The 20,394-nt window shown below is 35.8% G+C and overlaps 1 protein-coding gene across 1 annotated transcript; it reads left to right on the forward strand.

Moving 5' to 3' along the window:
* The first annotated feature begins 11,929 nt into the window (after positions 1–11,929).
* RERGL (RERG like) lies at positions 11,930–20,126 on the forward strand. Its single transcript, XM_024575434.3, has 5 exons — positions 11,930–12,021; positions 13,106–13,162; positions 15,158–15,231; positions 16,367–16,515; positions 19,018–20,126. Exons 1-5 carry the CDS (start codon positions 11,970–11,972, stop codon positions 19,298–19,300), a joined length of 615 nt encoding a protein of 204 aa, XP_024431202.1. The 5' UTR covers positions 11,930–11,969; the 3' UTR covers positions 19,301–20,126.
* The last annotated feature ends 268 nt before the right edge of the window (positions 20,127–20,394 follow it).

The following is a 20,394-nucleotide window of genomic DNA, read 5'->3' on the forward strand; positions in this document are numbered from 1 at the left end:
GAGAACTTGGAGAAAGAACTATATTATTGATACCATTATTGTGAGGTTTAAATGTTATAGGGTTTGCAAAGTTCATATTATATTTTTACCTAACAAACTTTTAAAAAAGTGCTACAACTTCATGATCAGATGTTTTTCAGTATATTTATTTTGTTCCCATGTTTTATTTTTAGTTTGTCTTATAATTTGTTTTCAACTTTATTTTTGGTAATGTATTCGTTTTCTTTTTGGTTTTCACTGTGAGATATTTCAGTCTTGGATTTCAACCAGAGTAGTTTCAGGACATAAATCTTGATTTCTTAAGTTTGAGTGCATTCAGAATGAAAATGCAATTAAATTATGCCTTAAATTATTATATCATGTTAAAACTTTTATCATTCATCCAAAATTTTATAATTTAATCACTTACAAGAAGGCCTTAAAACATTGACTTCGGTCAAAAGTCCAGCTAGGGAATTTTAGCTTGACTTTTGTTCTTTGTTTGAACCCTTTGAAATGGAGTGAGAACTAACTCTTCATTAGTCATTGTTTGCAGAACTCCCTTTTATTTTATCTCTGTCCATTTCATACCATTTCATGTGTTTATGTCGCCTGCCTAATACCTGAATGCATTTAAGTTTTTGATGAGTGGCTTCTAAGATGACAACTATCTGAAATACGTGTATTCCAGTTTTTAAAAAGCTGGAAATTCCCTAAGTGCCCTTTCTCTTTTCCAGGAAAGCCTAACGTGCAATGTTAATGCTATAGATTGTTTACAGTACAGAGTTGCCTACTGCTGTATAATTAATTTCTTCAAGTCTGTTTCCCATCTGTAACAGAATTATAGTAACAATTTCTCTGTTGATTTTAACCAGCTTGATGTATAGATTTGTTACCAGTTTTCTTCTCCTGCTAGAAATGAAACATACGGGTTTGGTATATAACGAGCTTAGAAGTCACCACTCCTTCCCAAACAAGCTGTAAACTGAAAAATCAACCCCTCTTAGATCTTTCAGAAAAATGAGGTTACAAGGCAAACCACTACACCAAAACTGGAGCGGCGGATGGGCAAGGACAGACAATCACAACTTACCTGGACAGAAACCTCTGCAGAAATCAGTGCTGGAGTAGGAAAACCTGAGCTGTGATTGACAAATTGCTGGAGGTTCTCTGTGGACACTCTGAGAGGTAAAGTCTCCAGGGAGACTCAGACAAGAGAGCCCCCTGACTTTTGTGACTTTTACTTCCAGGAATTCTACCAAATACTTACAGTGAATAATATCAGAGAAAAATACCCTTGAGCTTCAGGCAAGGGGAGGGGAATAGGAGTGGTTTTGAGATGGGCCAGAGCCCTCTGTTCTTACCGAGGCCTGCCCTCAGGAGAAAACTATTTTACCAGAACTGTCCTGCATGGAAAGAACATTAAGAGGTCATAACTAAGGCTCACATGGACACTGTAAGTGAAGTTGTTATGTCACAAAATTTTAAAATAAATGTATCTTAAAAAAGTGAAACATAGTCCATGTCTCCTTAGGGACTAGCTCATATTCATTCCAGAGGCTTTTGTCTTTCCTTTTCTAAAACTGGGTAATATCACTGAGATTCTGGGCAATATATTTTTAATAAGTTTAATAGCTATTTTAATAATAAACTTACTCCAGTAGCCAGAGGGGAAGGGGGAGGGGGATAAAGGGTAACGGGGGTAAGAAAGGGAAGGGTCGATTCAAGGAACAGGTATAAAGGACCCGTGGACAAAGACAATGGGGTGGGGGAGGATTGAATGTGGGAGGTGGGGGTGGGCAGGGAAGGGGAGAGTAATGGGGGGAAATGGTGACAACTGTAATTGCACAACAATAAATGTTTTTTTAAAAAATGATTAACTTACTCCAAAATATATTGTGAAACCCAAATTATCTTTCCTTCTCCATGTCTTCATTCTATTAATAAGGCAGTTAGTATATCACTATTATAGAGCTGGAAACTTTTCATTATCCTTAACCATTCTGATTGTACCAATGAATTTTCGCGAATATTTTTTCAGAATTGTTTATTTATTTTTATTACCACTCGTCATTCTGAGAGTTATGGCCATCTATGGTTGTTGTCCTGAAGATCTTTCGTTTCTACATATTCATTCTGTTCAGATTCAGCAAGACTTGATGGGAGTATAAAGCTCACTTGGTATTTATGATTGCTGTGAAGAATGTGCCTGGCTGGGCTGGAGTGGGCATGCGGAATCCAGCCCCTGAGAGAAGTCCCCGAGGAGCAGCTGGCCTGTCCAGGCTTAAAATCCAGTAGAGAACTCAGCGTAACTCTAATTCCTCTAATGGTCACTATTACAATTTTAAATCTGGTGGCCAGGGAATACTGGGAACAAATCCAGGGTCTTAGGAACCAGGCTACTGGTGGAAATTGTTTTAAAAAAATAGGTCCATAAAATCAACCAAGGCATTGGTGATGTGGAAAAATCATTCTTTCTTGGGGAAGAGAATTGTCAACATTGTTCTTTGGTCAAATATACTTTTGTGAATGTATTTTCAAAGCTTTCTACAACTGAATACAGATGCCTTTGCAACGGGTATGGAAAAGCTAAATACTGTCATCATCGAATAAGGGAATCAAGCCCAAGAATGAGGATCATGAGGTTACAGAGATTTGCAAAAGGAAATTCTGCTTCAGATTCTCATGGGAAGGTTTCTATTCTCAGCTGGAGTTCCTTTGGGAAGACTTTAATTATTATAGTGACAGCACAATTCTTTGCTTGGTTAAATAAATAACAAGTCTATCAGAGACACAGTATTTCTCTGTAATAGAAGTCATAACAATAATTTGACTATATATATGTCTTAGCCTCTATTAAAATAAAAATTCAGTAATGAACCTTGATTTGATTGTAGGCATTCAAAATTGTCAGCCAACAATCAATAATTGAATATTGGAATACCTACTATATGTTAAGAGCTATACTATATATTATAGGTCTATAATTTGTTTTAGAAATTGATTTCTGTAACATTTTTGGTTATGTTACATAGCACTAGAAAGTGATAAAAATAATCAGCTTCAATGATAAGAAAGAAATCATTTACCTTAGAGAAAGCCCAGAGACAGAATGGTGGAGTAGAAAGCACAGTGGGGTTACGTATTAATGAAACTATAGCTACAATTACAACTTCTTGCTGAGGGAATTTCTCTGGGATGCATATTTAAAATCCCCTTTGAGCCACAGTATGTGTGTTCATAAATTGGAAAAAATATGACCTATGATGCTTATTTATGGGGTTGTTAAAATTAGCACAAATATTTTATTTAATATGTTCTGCAGAATTTCCAAAATATCTAAGGCACTTTGGCTTAAGAAGCCATCTAAAAAAAAACGAATGTGGAAAAGTTTATGTAAATGGCTTTTCCTCTTCTCCAGAGATCAAACTGGATTATTTTTCAGAATATCTTTCAAATATCAATTTGCAATGCCTGTCGTAAACTTAACTCGGCGCTGTTATTGATAAGATTAACTATTAATACGTGTTTCATTAGTTTTGCTATTTTTCTCACTAGAATTAGACTCATAGAGCCAAGTCACTGATGGACAGATTCCATTATCACCCCCAACAAGTCCTTCAAACTGCTTCTAGTAGAGAAATTAAACAACAAAAACTCAGTTAACTACAGCACTATCAACCTATTCATGTATGAACTTGGTACAGTACTCACCTAAGATTTATTCTGTCTTTGTCATACCACCTCCTCAGACAACTAATCACCAAATCTTGCTGATTTTCTGATTTTTACTGGCTAAGTATTTCTCAAAACTGTTTTTCCTCACTCTCATTTGGACCCTTCGGGAGTGGAAGAAAGCTTTCTCACAGGTATCCTTCTTCTACTTCTTCAGCTTCCCTTACCTCCACTATTGTTTACATCCAAACCATGTTTTGTACTACACTAGTTTCCTCTTATCTTTGTGGGATATGCTCCCAGACCCTATAGGATGCCTTAAACTACAGATAGTACCAAACTCTATACCTAATATGGCTTCGATCTGTACATACATACCTATGAGAAAGAGTATAGGCTTCTCTTTGGCTTGCCTGAATCGCCAGCATCACTACTTTTGCACTTCGGGACCATTGTTAAGTAAAATAAGGGTGATTTGAACACAAGCACTGTGGTACCATGAGAGCGGATCTGGTAACTGAGAAGGCCACCACGTGAGTAATGGGCAGAGAGTGCAGACAGCACGGACACGCTGGACAAAGGGATGACTCACATCCTGGGCGGGAGGGAGTTTGTTGGCAGGAGAACTTATTACACTACTCATGGTGGTGCACGATATAAAACGTATGAGTTATTTATTTCTGGAATATTTCATTTAATATTTGCAGACCATGGTTGACTGCTGGTAACTGAATCTGTGGAAAGCAAAACCAAGGATAGTGTGGGATTACCCTGCTTTCAAGAACAGACTATCTAGTAGTAAAATGTTATACTCTTACTTAAGAATTCTTGATAACTTCTAATGTCTTGCAGGACAATTAGTGTTCTTAGCACACCACAGAAGGCCACTATCATTTCATCTCGTAAATGAGCCCCTATTCTTACTATTATCCTTCTTTGCTCAGAGGTCTCACACAGAGGTGTTTCAGTACCCAGTATCCACCACCTGCTTCCTACCTTCGTGACTATGCATAAGCTGTTCTCTCTGTCTGTAGTACCTGCTCCCTTAAAGTCACTGAGAAAGGATCCATGGTTTGCTTCTTCCAGTTTCTGGAGGCTGTCGACATTCCTTGGGTTGCAGCACGGCACTCCAACTCCTGCCGCTGTGACCACACTATCTTCTCCTCTTCTGTGTCAAATCTCCCTCCGCCTTCTTATAAGGACACATAATTGTATTGTATTCAGGGCTCACCCCAGAAATCTAGGGTGATCTCCCTATCTGAAGATTTTTAACTTAATTCCATCTGCAAATACATTTTTCCCATATTACTTAACACTTACAGGTTCCAGAGGTTAATTAACACCTGATAACTTTGGGGGCCATTAGTTAGCCTGCTGTGACTTCCATTCAGAATTCAGCTAGGTTTCTCTTACCTGTGCACCCCTGACACCTTGTGCTTACTTTAATTTATACTTGTTATATAAATATTAAATATTTCCCCTGAATGAAAACTCTTCAAGAAGAAAGGATGAATGATATAATTTTCCTTAGCATGGTATTTGACACATAGTAGGCACTTAATGTGTATTTATTAAACTTTTAACATGAAGTCAGATATGCTCTTTTTCTTTCAAAATAGATGGTTTACTCAGTGGGAAAGAACAAGAAAAATAGCACATGCTTATCTCAGCGTGGCTTGCTTCTTGTCCCTAACTAATATAATAATGCAAATAAAAATACTTCATTATCAAATGCTGATTTATTAATTCATTTCTAGGATGAAAAATTTCAGGATATAACTGGGTTTATATGGATCACCTTCGCTCAGAATACACATCAAACAATAGTTATGTCCATGTCTTATCTACTAATGTGAAATATGACATCATCACCATTAATAGTTGCACCTATAAATAAAAAAAAATAAGATATACTTTATTCAGAAGAAGCATTAAATAGTAAGTTAGAGCATCACCCTAAGGTGATCCCCAGTGAATCCCTTCATATTGAATATAGGCAGAATCTGTGACTCATTTCTAACCATTGGAATATGCCAAGGATGATGGAATATCACTGCTGTAATTATGTTACCAGATAAATATATAGTCCACATACTATATATGTACACACAAGGTCTTATCTATCTCTCTACCAACCATTCTATCTATTATCTATTAATATTTGCATTGCTGACATGCACTGGAGAGAGAGCTCTTGATGGCTGGCTTTGTAGAAGTCAGCTGGCATGTCGTATAAGGGCATACGGACAAGGCCAAGTAGCAAGGACCTGAGAGAGCCCCCTGTCTGAAAACCAGCAAACAAATGAGGAGTCAGAACTGTGCAGCCGCAAGGAGGATAGAAATGGGTCTTTCACCAGTAGGGTTTCAGAGCAGACCACAGTCCCGGCTGAGCCCTGGGTTGCAGCTGGTGAGCTCCTGAATCAGAAAATTCAAGTGAAATGTGACACCTAGACTTCTGACCTGTAGAGAGTGTGCATGATAAATATATATCATTTTAAGTCATTAAGTGTGTGATAATTTTCTGTGCAGCAGTGACAACTACTGCAAGACACAGTTTTCTTCATGATACAGAGTTGGTAGAGGCTGATGTATCTCTCCACACCGCGCCCCTTCCTTTCTTGAAGAGTGAATAAAAACTTCACTCTTTACAAAAAAATTGGTAGAAATATAAAAAAGTTATTGCAGAACTTAGAGTAGGAAAAACCATAGAAGAAAATAGTTATTGTAAAGCAAAACTGAAAAAAAATCACTTACAGTTTCTCTAAATGAGAAAGAAAATGGAGGGATACTTACTTATAACCATAACCGTGGCTTTATGCTCATGAGTGAAAACAGCACTTTAAAGGACTTCACTTTTTTTTACACAGAGACTAGCAAAAACTTTTATTTTTACTTTATTTTTAATGAATAATTTTAATTTTTTATTATTTATGCTTTTTCACCCTTTCCCCACCTCCACTTAGCCCCACTCTCCCCCTTCCCTAGGTCAATTCCCACAGTGTTGTCCGTGTCCATGGGTAGCACGTAAATGTTCTTTGGTTAATCCCTTCGCCATCTTTCATCCAGTTCCCCTCGCCCCTCTGGCCACTGCCAGTCTGTTCTGTGTATTCATGCTTCTGTTTCTATTTCATTCATTATGATCTGGAATCAGCCTAAGCGTCCATCAGTAGATGAGTGGGTAAAAAGAGCTGTGATACATTTAGACAATGAAACACTATAGAGCGGAGGAAAGAAGAACCTCTTACTTTTGCGACAGCATGGGTAGGCCTGAAGGATATTATACTAAAAGAAATAAGCCAGTCAGTGGAAGACAAACACCACATGACCTCAATTATGTGTGGAATCTAAAGGGCTCAACTTTTGAATAAAGAGATGAGATAAAAATGAGAAAGCTAAATATAAATATGTATCATAAACTTATTAGAAAACATCATTGAGGCTAAAGCACATGTGATCAGAATCTTGCAAAACACACTGAGGGGAGATACACCTGTTTCGGGTGAGAACAAATGAGCAGGGAAAGGAGGTCAGCGGTGGATGGCCGTGGGCTAGAGTGGGACGAGTGCAGGCTTCCTGCTGGTCTGGCTTCAACAGCTACTCTGTGGAACACTGAGCAAACTACGTTTTGGAATATTCTGTTAGGGAAGATACCATTTCCTCGTGGAAATTGTGTTAGTCAGAGTTCTCCAGAGAAACGGAACCAATAGGATCTGATACTTGTAAGTTACATTACATTATATCAATTATATCATATTAAAAGGAATTGACTCACGCGAATATGGAGACGGAGAGGTCCATCTGCAGTCCACAAGGTGGAGAGCCAGGAGAGCTCATGGCATAGTTTCCAGTCTAAGCTCTGGTAGATTTGAGCCACTAAAAGAAAGCTGATGTTTCAGGTCATGATTCAGGCTTGTGTGAACAGAAGTGAAGTGCACCTCTTCCAAGCTAGCCCCCCAAAACCTCCCACACAAGATTCGTCCCATTCTTTCCCTTTGCACTGCCCTGCTTGGAAGCCCGGCATGGGAGGTGTTGTAGGAGAGCTGCCCCACCGATGAGGAACTCTGATTTATTGTTTTATGTGAGCAAGGAATATACTATTCTTCTCTTTGAGCCATTGCATGCATATTTTGAGGTTTATTTATAGCCAGCTTTCAAAGGAATTGTACTTTTTTTATTCATTCAGTTCCATGAAATTGTAGGGTTTAATTCTGAATATAAATTTGGGATATTTATTTCTAAAGGGTAATGGAAGGAATTGAAGGAATATGAATAATGTATCCTTCTCACATCTGCATTGCTTAGCCTTTAAAACTCGTTATTTGTGTGGAATGCGCACACACCGAAGTCAACCATATGTTGCTCATTCAAGCTTCCTGTTAGAGTAGCTGCATTACAGAAGACTGATTGTTTTCTTTTTAATTGAGGTGACATTGGTTAATAAAATTATACAGGTTTCAGGGGTACAGTTCCATAATACATCATCTGAGCACTGTATTGTGGTTTCACCACCCCAAGTCCCTTTCCCTCGTCATTTATCCCCTTTACCTTCTTCTACCTCCCCCTCCCCTCTTTCCCTCTGGTAATCCCCATACTGTTGTCTGTGTCTGTGATTTTTTTTCCCTTAATTCCTTCATCTTTATCACCAGCCTTCAACCCCCGTCCCCTCTGACAGCTGTCAGGCTATTGTCAGTATCTATGAGTCTGCTTCTATTTTGTTTGTTAGTTTATGTTATTTATGAGACTCGACATATAAGTGAAATCATATGGAATTGTCTCTCTCTGATAGGCTTATTTCACTTAGCATAGTAATTTGAAAAAATATGTGCACCCCTTTGTTCGTTGCAGCCTTATTTACAAAATCCGAGATCTGGAAGCAGCCCAAGTGCCCATCAGTAGATGAGGGGGGTAAAAATGCTGTGGTACCTTTACACAGTGGAACACCACTCTGCTGTAACAAAGGTTGTCTTACCTTTTGGGACAGCATGGAAGAATGACTGTTTTTGAAGACCACAGTCACTTTTGTTCTACTAACCAATTTCAGGTGATTAAGAAAGAGCTAATGAATCTTTGAGAAAAACTGAAGTAGCTTCAAAGAAAATGACTAGTATCTACACAAAAAAACTGATGTGATTTTTTAGAGAAGATAAAAGGGGTGCATATTTGATTGTAATTACTATTAGCTATGATGTTTCAACTATTATAAACATAGTTGGAAACTAAAATCTTATGCAACAATAAAGACCTCGAAAATAATTTCAAAGAGTAAAATAAATACTGAATCATTACCTTGAAAAGCTAACTGTGATGATAAGTATACATGCTGAGAAAAATTTGCAGAGCCATTCAATTATGTAGTCTCACACTTGCTTTGAAAACCTTAGAAAATTGGGAAGGGATTCATCATTTTTCTTTTGCCAAATAAAGGCCCATGTAATTTGGTCATTTACTAATATTACATATTGAATAAAACATTTCTTTAGTATATGATACCCAAATGAAAGATTATCTTTCAAAGCTTGTTCTATGAAATTTAGAATTATAAAAGTGTAATTGTCATAGGTCAATTATGTTAATGATGTCAACTAAGTTTTTTAAAGCTTGGTAATCATATAAACATCTTACATGATTACATAAGACTGTGTACACCTTTTATATCTTGTTTAGATTATGACAGACACAGGAACTGGATTGGGGAATATTTAGTATTTATTTTTTCAAGGTCCTAGAAGAGCAATATGGAACAGAAATAGTTTTCTCCTTGGGGATTTGTTTGGGTCACTCCAGCCTTCCAAATCTGAACATTTTGGTGGCAAAATTATAGGGAAATAAGATTAGCTGAGAAGGGCTGGTTAACCTGACCTCAGAGAAATAGAACTGAATATCTGATAAGTAATTAGTTTCTTATTTTTAATGTTTAGTGATCATCCCCTATGACCAGCATCTGTCAGTATCATCTGTTCGTTCACTGATGTGTGTCTTGCACTGAGAATAGTGCCAGACCCACAGTAAACACAATAAATTCTTGTTCATTCAATAAATGAATAAAGTAATAAAAATGACTTTGTTTTGGTTTCTTTAGGGAACTAGAAGAAAATTGTAGGTGGTATAATAATGTATCCATTAGAATATTAATAATTTACCTCCCTTTACCAGAGGCAGAAAAAATATATTGACTCTTGCTTCTTAGAAGAGTAAGTGCATAATTACATTCTCTCTGTTTAGGTTTATAACTTCCCTGTATTCCAACCTCAGAATTCTTTCTTACAGGGTTGACCTCCGGAACCCAACGGGAGCAGGGAAGAAGAGGATGGGGTGAAACACAGCAAGTGTCTGGATGGCAACCATTCATCTATTATTTCCCAAGCATGCATATTGTGAAGTTCTCTTTTCCTTCCCGTCGGTAGATATGCTAACTTTCTACAAACATCAATCAGAAGTTTCTTAAGGAGGTAAGAATGCAATTTTCCTAAATAGAGGAAAAACTCTCAAGTCTATAGTTTAATAAATCAGCTGGTAAAGTTCTTAAAAATCATTCTTGTGACTTTTAATATAGTTGCATGGATTAAAGAGAAAACATAGCTTATTTTAAAATGTTTATAGTTTATAATAAAAGGAAAATTTTAAGTTGTTTCTGTTCTTAACTTGTTGATCCCACAAATTGTCATACTCTTGCTATTTTTCTTTACAGAATTCTTCTTTTGGAATAGACAATCTCGCTAGTCCTCAGTCATCTTTACTTTCCCCTCCTAATGGGTCCTGCTCATGTTTCAAACTTATCATACTTTTGGAAGACTTTGCTACCCACTGCTTTTCTTTTCCCAGCTCTTACAGCCCTCTATTAGCAATGAGCATACTTATTGTAATTCTAATTGTTTCCATTTTTCTTTTAGACTGACTCCATCAAGGCAGAAAATTAACGATTTAACTGTTGACCTCATAGACACAACATAGCTTTAATAAAGAGCGAAATTCATCAATGCTTGTTAAATAAATGCATTTTTAATATTGTTATTCTATTGTAGCTGTCCCATTTTCTCCCCTTTTGCCCTCCTCCACCCAGCCCACCTCCTGCTCCCACAGGCCATCCCCACACCATTGTCCATGTCTGTGGGTCATTCATACATATTCTTTGACTTGTCCTTTCCTCTTCTTTCCACTATTAAATAAAAGCATTTTAAAAAAACATGTTATCCTGTGATCTACCCAGCCTGGAAATGAAATAAAACTTCTTCACCTAGGCATCAAAATTTAGTACACAAAAGTTAAATTCTTTTATTTTTTGTTGTATTTTTCTCAACTGTCAAATTTATATATATATATAAATAAATTTATATATATATATATATATATACACATAAAGGGAGGAAAGGTAATACAGTAATGTAGGGACTTGGGGTAGAAGTACAATTTGACGAAAAGAAGTATGAAAGAATCGTTACTTTGCATACTACATTTACCTCTTTTCTCATAGCAGGAATGAATTATATCAAAACATCTTTTTAAAATTTTCTTTCTTTTTAATTTCTTTTTCCTAATTACAAAGTACTGTATAAAGAAGCATGACAGGTTTCCATTTATTGCTCTTTAAGCACCATGAAGCTGATTGTTTTATTTTTTTCCAGAAATCTTACTGTTGTCTGTTGGCATAAAATTAAAAGGAAAAACAAGAGAGGGAGAGAAGCTGCTCGTTGAGGACGTTGGAAGGGGGAACCGCACTGCCCATACTTCTGCTGGACGGCGGAGGCCCGAAGACGGGGCGTGGGTGCTCACGTACATCGCTGTCAACCCCAAACTAATACACGGAGGTAGCCGTCCTCTTCCTTCACTCGTTTCTTTTTATGACTCGATTAACGTATGCCATCTCATCTCTCACAGAAGAAATGCAAGAATACATAGACTCAGGTATTAATAGAAAAACCAAAACTGATTCAATCAAAGTAAATTAAAGGAATGTTCAGTCATCCAGTCTGAAAAGTTTCTTAATAAAGTGAGATCATTTTTCTAGGTCCTAGGACAAGGTAGATTCAAAGTACACAAAGATAGAAGACAGAGAGCTAAGCTTCTGTTAAATTCTTAACAAGTAGCTTAATAAGCCTTTGCATTTAAGTAGTAGCTCTAAAGTTTTTTGATGGCATATGTTCAAAGCTACAACATTTTTAAAGTTATTATTGGATGGTAGCAGTACGGGGTGGAGTTGGCCTTGGAGAAGTGAGAGCAGCATTACTTGTTAAGAAGGATTTTAAAAATCTCATACTTGGCTCAAGTCAGTATTGCTCCAGAACGTGGGCCTGCCCCAAAAGAAACAGAAAAACACCATGAATGATGTGAAGCTGGCTGTCTTGGGTGGTCCAGGAACAGGCAAATCTGGTGAGTGCTGTTATTCCTCTGGCACGGTGTAGAGTGCAGAAACAGTGAGAAATATATTGACTCGTATGTAAAACTTGGTATAACTATATAATTGTATACTGTTTTTCATTTGCAGTTTTTATTTTAGAAGCAAGTGATGCAGTTAACTGTTTATTTGAAGAATTTATAGACAGCTTGAGGAAGATAACTGTTTAAAGTATTAATTTGTATCTTGTTTTACTGATTTTTAAAACTCATAGGAATAACAGGAAACCCCTCCATTACTATCTCCCTTACTTTTCACTCTGACACACCTGCTCCCAAACCCATCAGTGGCCAAACAATGGCCTTCAAAGAATCCTTCTGCTATGAGACTAAAGGAGAGAGAGAAGTGTGGAGACCTGTGGGTTGTTTTTTAAATGCAACATCACAGAGGAAAAAACAAACACTTTGGAGGGGCATTGCTCTGTAGATGCCTGGGAACTAAACATTTGCCCTGACTTGGAAAGCCATTTTATTGTTTTTTGCTTTGTTTTGCTCACATTAGGGTCACTTTATGATGGTAATGAGGATACCACCAGTAGAAGCCCCCTGAGCCCAAAGACTAGTAATTGGTCAACTCAGGAGCTGTAATGAGAGAAACCAACACTAGAGGTCCTTCTTTTATTTTCTGAATTTTGAAGTCCCTCTACCCTTCAGTAACTGAATTGCTTGATATTGTCCTTGTCATTATAAGCATGTAGCACCTTGGAACCACACTTAATTTGATAAAGATAAAAAGAAATGCTATAGTTCCTGCACCTCAGATTAAATGAGAAATATGCCTCTGTTACAAAAGGTAAGTTGCCTCCTGTTTGCATCTGTGAATTAATTACGTGGTGATTTGAGTGGATACCATTCTAAGATCACTTTGTTTCCAGCCTCTTACCCTTTACAGCTCTGTGTTGGAAATCTTACCACTATTATCGAGACCAAATTTGGTAAAGCTTTAAGATCTTCCTGATGCTTGGTAATTTTTGACTGCAGATAACACCCTGTGCGCATACCTACGTCGTACGTAGCCTAAAACAGAAAGGGTCGTAAGTCCAGCTTGTTTATTTTGCAGCCCTTGCAGTAAGGTTTCTTACCAAGCGGTTCATTGGCGAATATGCTTCTAATTTTGGTAAGTCACTACTTTATAGACTTTTTTCACCTTAAAGTTCAGATTATAATGAACCCACAATTAAGATCAGCAAAGAATTTTAATAAAATCTTTCATTTTTTGCATTTTTAAGCAACTTATATATTCACAGATCCTGGTTAGCAATGCCAAAATAAGTAATTGAACTGAATGTTATTTTATGATAAAATTCATCCAATTTGATGTGACCTGAGATGGATTAGAAAGTCACTTGGTTTCAGTTTCAAGCTAGAAAAACGCTGAAACTGAGATCTCTTCCCACCCCACCCCCTGATATTGTACAGCATGTAAGTGTGAATATTTTTGTAAGCTGTGAAACAATTTTGAAATTAGGTAAGCATCTGTTGAAAGATAAGGGAAAATTAATTGTAAAAGCACAAGTAACTATAAAATAAAACTTTTTTTATTGCAAAACTGTGTGAAAATAACAGGAAATTATGTCTTGATTAAAGATGATATATAATTATCTAGGTTGCTTATGTAAGTTTCAGAGAAATTCTAAAGCATGTGTCTGGACACCTTGAGATAATCTGAGGAACACTTCACGAACTCTAATATAAATATCTGTTATTTTGATCAGAATTAGTATGACATATGGGACATATCACAGTGGGGAGTTAATAAAAATGGGAAATATTACTAGAGGGTTAAGTATATTTTTGTCTCAGCATTTAATCAATATAATTGTATTAATATTTTATCTGATCAAAAGTATGGGAAAATGTTTTCTTTTCTTTGTTTACAAATGACTGATTTATCAGTAATATGAGAACTGAGAAAAAGGGAAATAATTATTTTGTTCAATAACACTTATTTAGGGTAAAATGAAATTATGATAGTAAATGTGCTTTTCCATGAGAAATAAATATAAAAAATATTTGGCATTCATTTATGAGATAATGTTATTAGAGTTCTTCAGAAAGTAACTTTAGAAAGTATTCATTGTGTTGTTTTCTACATGTACCCAATGTAGTGTTTCAGTCTGCATGACACTGTGAACAGTTTAAGACAAGTGCTTGGAACTGATTAGAGAAAGAAGAAATATGTAGAAATTCTCACAGTTTTATCTCTCAGGTCATGTTATGTCGAAAGGTCAACACAACACACAGGCTAGCATCAGACAGGAGAAAATGCTCCAGAATTACAAAGCATAGTTGAACAACACCTCCCAAACAGGCAGCCACAATGAAAAAGTGCCACCTTAATCCTTACAGGTATAGGTATGTAAACAATGGAAGTATACACAGTTCTGGTTGTTGCATCTTTGTTAAGAATATGAAACTTAGAGACACGTTGAAAAAACATTCAAATTAGTAAAAGGTGGTCACCGTAGGAGGACAAACTAGCACAAAATGACTCCATCTCATAAATAAAGTCTAGAAGGAGAAATAATGAAATTCTCAAAAGAGGTGGTGACTCTGGTGGCAGTTTTTGAGTTGTGGGAGTGGATATTTTAAAATAGATGGAGGGAAATTTTGTGGTTCACAGTGGTAAACTTAAATGAAGCTTAGAAGGCATTCTCTGAAGACATTTTAAGGTTTAAATGTCTGAAAACATGTTTTAAGTTTTAGTAAAAGAGACTGAAGGATCCAAAGAGAGTTCAGCTGTTAGTAATGACACAGTAAATATAAAGCGTTCATGAGGCATAAGAGAGATGCAGAATTGGTGGAACTGTGTCTTTCACTAGGTCAGAGGAAATGCTAACTAGTTCACAGTAAGTTGTCCTCAGAAACGCAGATCATTCATCCATGGTGATAGAGAGGAAGATAAATACATAAGCACAAAAGCATGTGGCTGAATAGATGTAGTGGATTTCACTCGTGAAGAATATATACGAGTAAACAAACAGGTATGTTTTTTGACCACTAACAATAAATGACAAGTCCATTAAAGTCTAACCACTTGAATTTGCAAAATTGTGATCCATTTTTTTATTCTGGTATATCCATACTGACAATAAATATGTGTATTTTGCAGAATCCATCTATAATAAACATTTGTGTTTGGAAGGGAAGCAACTGCATCTAGAAATATATGACCCTTGTTCTCAAGTAAGTAAAACAAAATACCCTCTTATTTTTTCAGCCATGATTTGAAGAAGATTGGGTAAGGGGCAGTGTAAAGTTGCCAGTCTTAAAACTGAATTTTCTTCTCAATAATAATTATTAAAATTTTAGCTCTGGCTGGTGGGGCTCAGTGGATTGAGTGCTGGCATGTGAACCAAAGGGTCACTGGTTTGATTACTAGTCAGGGCACATGCCTGGGTTGGGTGCCAGGTCCCCAGAAGGGGGCACATGAGAGGCAACCACACACCCACACACTGATGTTTCCCTCTCTTTCTCCCTCCATTCCCCTCTCTCTAAAAAATAAATAAATAAAGTCTTTAAAAAAATTTTAAGAGACTATTTTTGGTCTTATAAATTCCATCATCTAGCTTTTCTGTAAAGTTATGACAAAAACTGTCATATTACAAATATCTTTGAAATAGAAATAATTGGCTGAGTTCATAATATATTTCTATCAAGTCACAATGTAGCTATTAGAAGTTAATAGTTTAATGACTTACTATTCACTTTATATTTTCACTGTGTCCTTTGTAGCTAACTACTGTCAGTAGAGTATAAGGTAGTTTTGAGTATAAACCTCTTCTTTCATTCAAATACAAAAAAAGTAAAATTAGGATTATATAAATACAGCTGTTCAAGATTTCAAAACAACTCTATGGGATGGATTCTTTTAGGTATGGAAAATATATCTTAAATCTTTTTATCTATCCTATAATTTTTTTACTGATTTCAGTCTAGCACCAAAAATCAACAGATATTCCATTTACTAATATAGATAGAAAATATTATCTCTTCTCAAAACAAATATGTGGATATTAATTCAAAGAAAAATTACTATAGCTTATCAATTTTTCAAAAAAGTAGAGATATTTTCTTAGAGAAATATTGCAAAATGAGATAGCTACAACTTTGTTATAGTTCATCTTTACACTTTAAACTTTTAATCACGTTAATTAAAGAGAATGATGAAGAAATAATAATGAAAAGTACATTTTAGAAATTACCAGTTTTTGACTTATTGACTTCTCTTCTCAGTGAAATGGGTCTTCACTAATTCACTCTACAGTGTGTAGTATAGATGTCAGATTCCGCCCTTTCAGTGCGCTTGGTTCATTTTCAGCCGCAGAAAACCAGATTTTCCCTCACGGGCGAGCTGCACTGGGCAGATGGGTTTGTCGTTGTGTACGACATCAGTGACAGGTCTTCGTTTGCTTTTGCAAAAGCACTGATCTACAGAATTCGGGAGCCACAGACTAGCCATTGTAAAAGGTAAGATATTTTTCATTTCTTTCTCCTTTCTTTTTAGTAAATCATCATATAGCTGTAAGCATCATTAGGAAGAGTTTAATACAGCTTTCCAATTACAAAATTTAACAGCCCTGAACAATTCACCTTCCATTCCACAGGAGTTATACACGCAGTAAAAGGAAGAAGATGAGAATACTTTATATCCTGGCTGACATAAACAGTTACTTGCCCTGAGTAAATGGCGATTTTACAAGACAGCTTCTATTGTTAACACGACACTCACTTGCAAAATAATGGTCCTCTGTACACAAGATAGTTGGTTTTCCAGTCTTCTCTTTTCATTCCCACAAAAATGTTAAGGATACTAAATAAATCCAGATTTATTACATTTGGCATCCAATTCCTAGTCATTTAGTTGTTCAATCTATCAAAGTAAAATAGGCGGAATAATCAAACCAATGCAAATTCTACGTATGAGAATACATTTTTCTCCATTTCACCTCCTAAAGTAAATAGCCAATCAGCGGTCCCCCATTATTAATGGCCTTGACACAGTAGCTATGAAGAAGGACATAAGTGTGCCCTAAACCATTCTTGCATTAGTAAATACAAGTTTAAACATATAAATTTCCCATTTAAAGTTTTTCATTTTATAACCTGTCCCATTTAAAATATTTTGTTCATAATGCTGATGTAAGGGACTCTGTGTGCTCTTAAGCAAATTTGCCCTTAGTCCAAGACCTTAGGTAAACCCTTTAATCTTTAACACCTAATTTTTCTGATTATAAAACTGTGGGAAGCATGGTAGGAGAAAAAGATGTGATTTTACTAAGGTACCTTACAGCTCTGATTTCCTATGAAACTATTGGTTTTTCAAAACTCCATTGTTCCCAACATTAAATGTCTTATATTTAAGCACCACAACTTAGGTAAGCAACGGTGAGGATGTTTGTTTGATGTTCTTCCAAATCAAAGAAATCACTCAAGCATATTAAAAAACATGTAATAATAATAATAATAATAAAATATTTGACATTTCCTGGCAATCTTCTTAATGTCCTGCCTAATAATTTTTAGAGTACTTTCAATTCTCAATCTGAAGAGACTAGAAAAGCAAAATATGGCATTGTTGAATTGAAATTGCATCTGATATTTGTGACTCACCTTTCAAAATATTTTACCATTACCCATTCATTATTTACAATAATTTTCTGAACTATGTACAAAAATATACTATTAGTACCCTCGGAAGTCCAACACATGCCGTACTTTTCCCCTCATGCCCCACACTGCCATGTGGATGAGAACAACTTTAAGTGGAATCTGGGGACAATATCTCTTTCGACGGAGTTGATGGCAGCACTTGTTCAGTTTTTTCCTATCGTAGATATCTTGGCAGAGTTTCATACCACTTAAGGACTAGTAATCTTACTGTATTCTTCAAAAAAAAGTCTGTTTTAGGAATGTTTTGTTGTAATCAATGAAAATACATTGAATTTGACAAAGATATTACCTTAACAAAGAAACATATTTCTTAAATAAACAAAAAAGATTCTACAAGGTCATGAGATTGTGAAATTTTCTCTCCAGTATGTGATAATGGATATTAACAGAAAATAAAATCAATGAGTATTAAATGGCATTATACCCTATTCTATATCAAAACTGTTCAGTCATAGTTACTATTTAGTAGAATTAGTCCTTCCCGTTTTTTTCTCTCCTTTTGTTGTGTATTTTTTCCGTTACCATTCAGCTCGCTTACACCACTCTCCCCCCTGCAAATACAACTCTGTTGTCCATGTCCATGAGTCCTTTTTCCTTTTTGCTCAATCCCTCCACCCCTCACATCCCTCCCCCGATAGCTGTCGTTTTGGTCTCTGAGTCTGTCACTATTTTGCTCAGTTCATTAAATTCCACATATGAGTGAAATCATATGGTATTTGTACTTCTCTGACTGGCTTATTTCACTTGGCATAATGTTCTCTAGGTCCATCCATGCAGTCACAAAGAGTAACATTTTCTTCTTTTTTATGGCTAAGTAGTAGTTCATTGTGTAAATATCCTCTTTCCATTGATAAGGAAATGAAAAACAATATTTAGAGGCATCTTTCATGGCCTGACACTGTGTCAGGTATTTTTACGTACATCATTTCATTAATCTCTATGAAACTTCTGTGTGACAATGACTATATTACCAGTCTTTGTGTATAAGGATATTGAAAGTTGGAAAAGTAACAACCACGCCTTTTTAGTAAACAGAACTATAATTCAAAAATAGGTTGGTATCATTTCAGAGCTTGCACTTTAAGAGACTTGTTGCTCCTGTGTCATTTACTACATTCTATTTAGAATAAGTTTTTACGAAAATTGAGATGTGTATCATTCACACACATATACTATAAATAACACACGCACCATATTTTTTTCTGTTTTGGTCCATAATTCTTTTTGACATTAACCTGTTTAATAAAAAAAGAAATTGATAATTCAATCTTGTCAAAGAATTGTGTATCTGTGTTTCAGAGCTCTGGAATCAGCAGTGCTTTTGGTCGGTAACAAGCAAGACCTCTGTCATGTGCGAGAGGTTGGCTGGGAAGAAGGGCAAAAGCTGGCATTGGAGAACCACTGCCAATTCTGTGAACTGTCTGCAGCAGAGCAGTCTCTGGAGGTAGAAATTATGTTTATCAGAGTTATCAAGGACATCCTGACAAACCTCAAACTCAAAGAGAAGAGAAGATCCAGTGGATCTAAATCAATGGCCAAACTGATCAATAATGTATTTGGAAAGAGAAGGAAATCTGTTTAGTAGACATGTGATCCATGGGGACTTATTATATCAGAGAGTTTCAAACATTCATATGATAATTAAATTGAACCTTTGTTTGCAATTAAAAAAATCTTTTAAAGATATAAAATGATTGAACACAAACCACAGCTGTGTTTTCCAACATATAATTTGCCTTTTTGGTTGTTTGTATTTTATATACTCTGCTTCATACTTAACCTTTTCTTTATTACACAAAATAACACTCTGTATAATCTATTGGCTGATTACTATACAGTTTGCCTTACAAATAAACATTGCTTATGTAATTTTATTAAACTACTATTCTATAGGTCTGCTTACCTTTATATATTTCTTCAGAATGAAATACATAGTGATATTCATATATTTCATGTTTTATAGAGCTTATAAATTTGCAAGAGTTCATGATTTTATTTAATAAAAATGCATGAATTGAATTTTTAAAATGTCATCATAAGAATCTAGTTACTTTATAATACACAAATTTTGCTTATAACCTAGGCTTTAAGCAGTTAAATTTCTTGCCCATACGGACATAGATTGTGGTGGGTCTGATGTGGAAAACCTCTGCTTTTCTTTGTATGCTATGCTAACAAGGGCGATTATAACAGGTATGTTAACTTACACAGCTAAGATCCTTTTGGGATCAAAAGATTAGTCCTTTATAGTTCATTTAGAAATCATACATCAGAAAGAAAGAAAAATTAATAACTGATTGATCGGTAAATATATATATAACCTTGAGGACCTTATTGCCCTAAAAGAAATATTGCATTAGAAACAAACATTTTGGGCCTTCTCAGATTACTTTGAATATTCTTCAGAAGTCAACCAACTCCCTTCTGGACTTTATTGATTTTGCTACTGCCTGTGCTGAACTTTCCACCTACTAAATTTCAAGTCGTGATCTTAAGCCTAACTTCAGCCAAATCCCTGAAAATTAAGGTTTGAAACTCAGAGAAGTTAAACTGGGGGTACAGACAGTGCTACCACATACTTGGTTACCACGTATCGTCAGTAACCTGGGGAACAGGGTGGCATATCTTGAGTAGACAGTAATAGACAGGAGTGAGGGAGGGCTTACATGAAATATT

The sequence above is a fragment of the Desmodus rotundus genome, chromosome 3 (assembly GCF_022682495.2).
Source record: "Desmodus rotundus isolate HL8 chromosome 3, HLdesRot8A.1, whole genome shotgun sequence".
Lineage (NCBI taxonomy): Eukaryota > Metazoa > Chordata > Mammalia > Chiroptera > Phyllostomidae > Desmodus > Desmodus rotundus.

Excerpts from the sequence above, each read along its gene's own strand:
- RERGL (XM_024575434.3), top strand. The coding sequence starts at position 11,970 with ATGAATGATGTGAAGCTGGCTGTCTTGGGTGGTCCAGGAACAGGCAAA. Across the intron at positions 12,022-13,105 it reads TCCAGGAACAGGCAAATCTG|CCCTTGCAGTAAGGTTTCTT; the intron begins GTGAGTGCTGTT and ends TTTATTTTGCAG. Across the intron at positions 16,516-19,017 it reads CAGACTAGCCATTGTAAAAG|AGCTCTGGAATCAGCAGTGC; the intron begins GTAAGATATTTT and ends TCTGTGTTTCAG.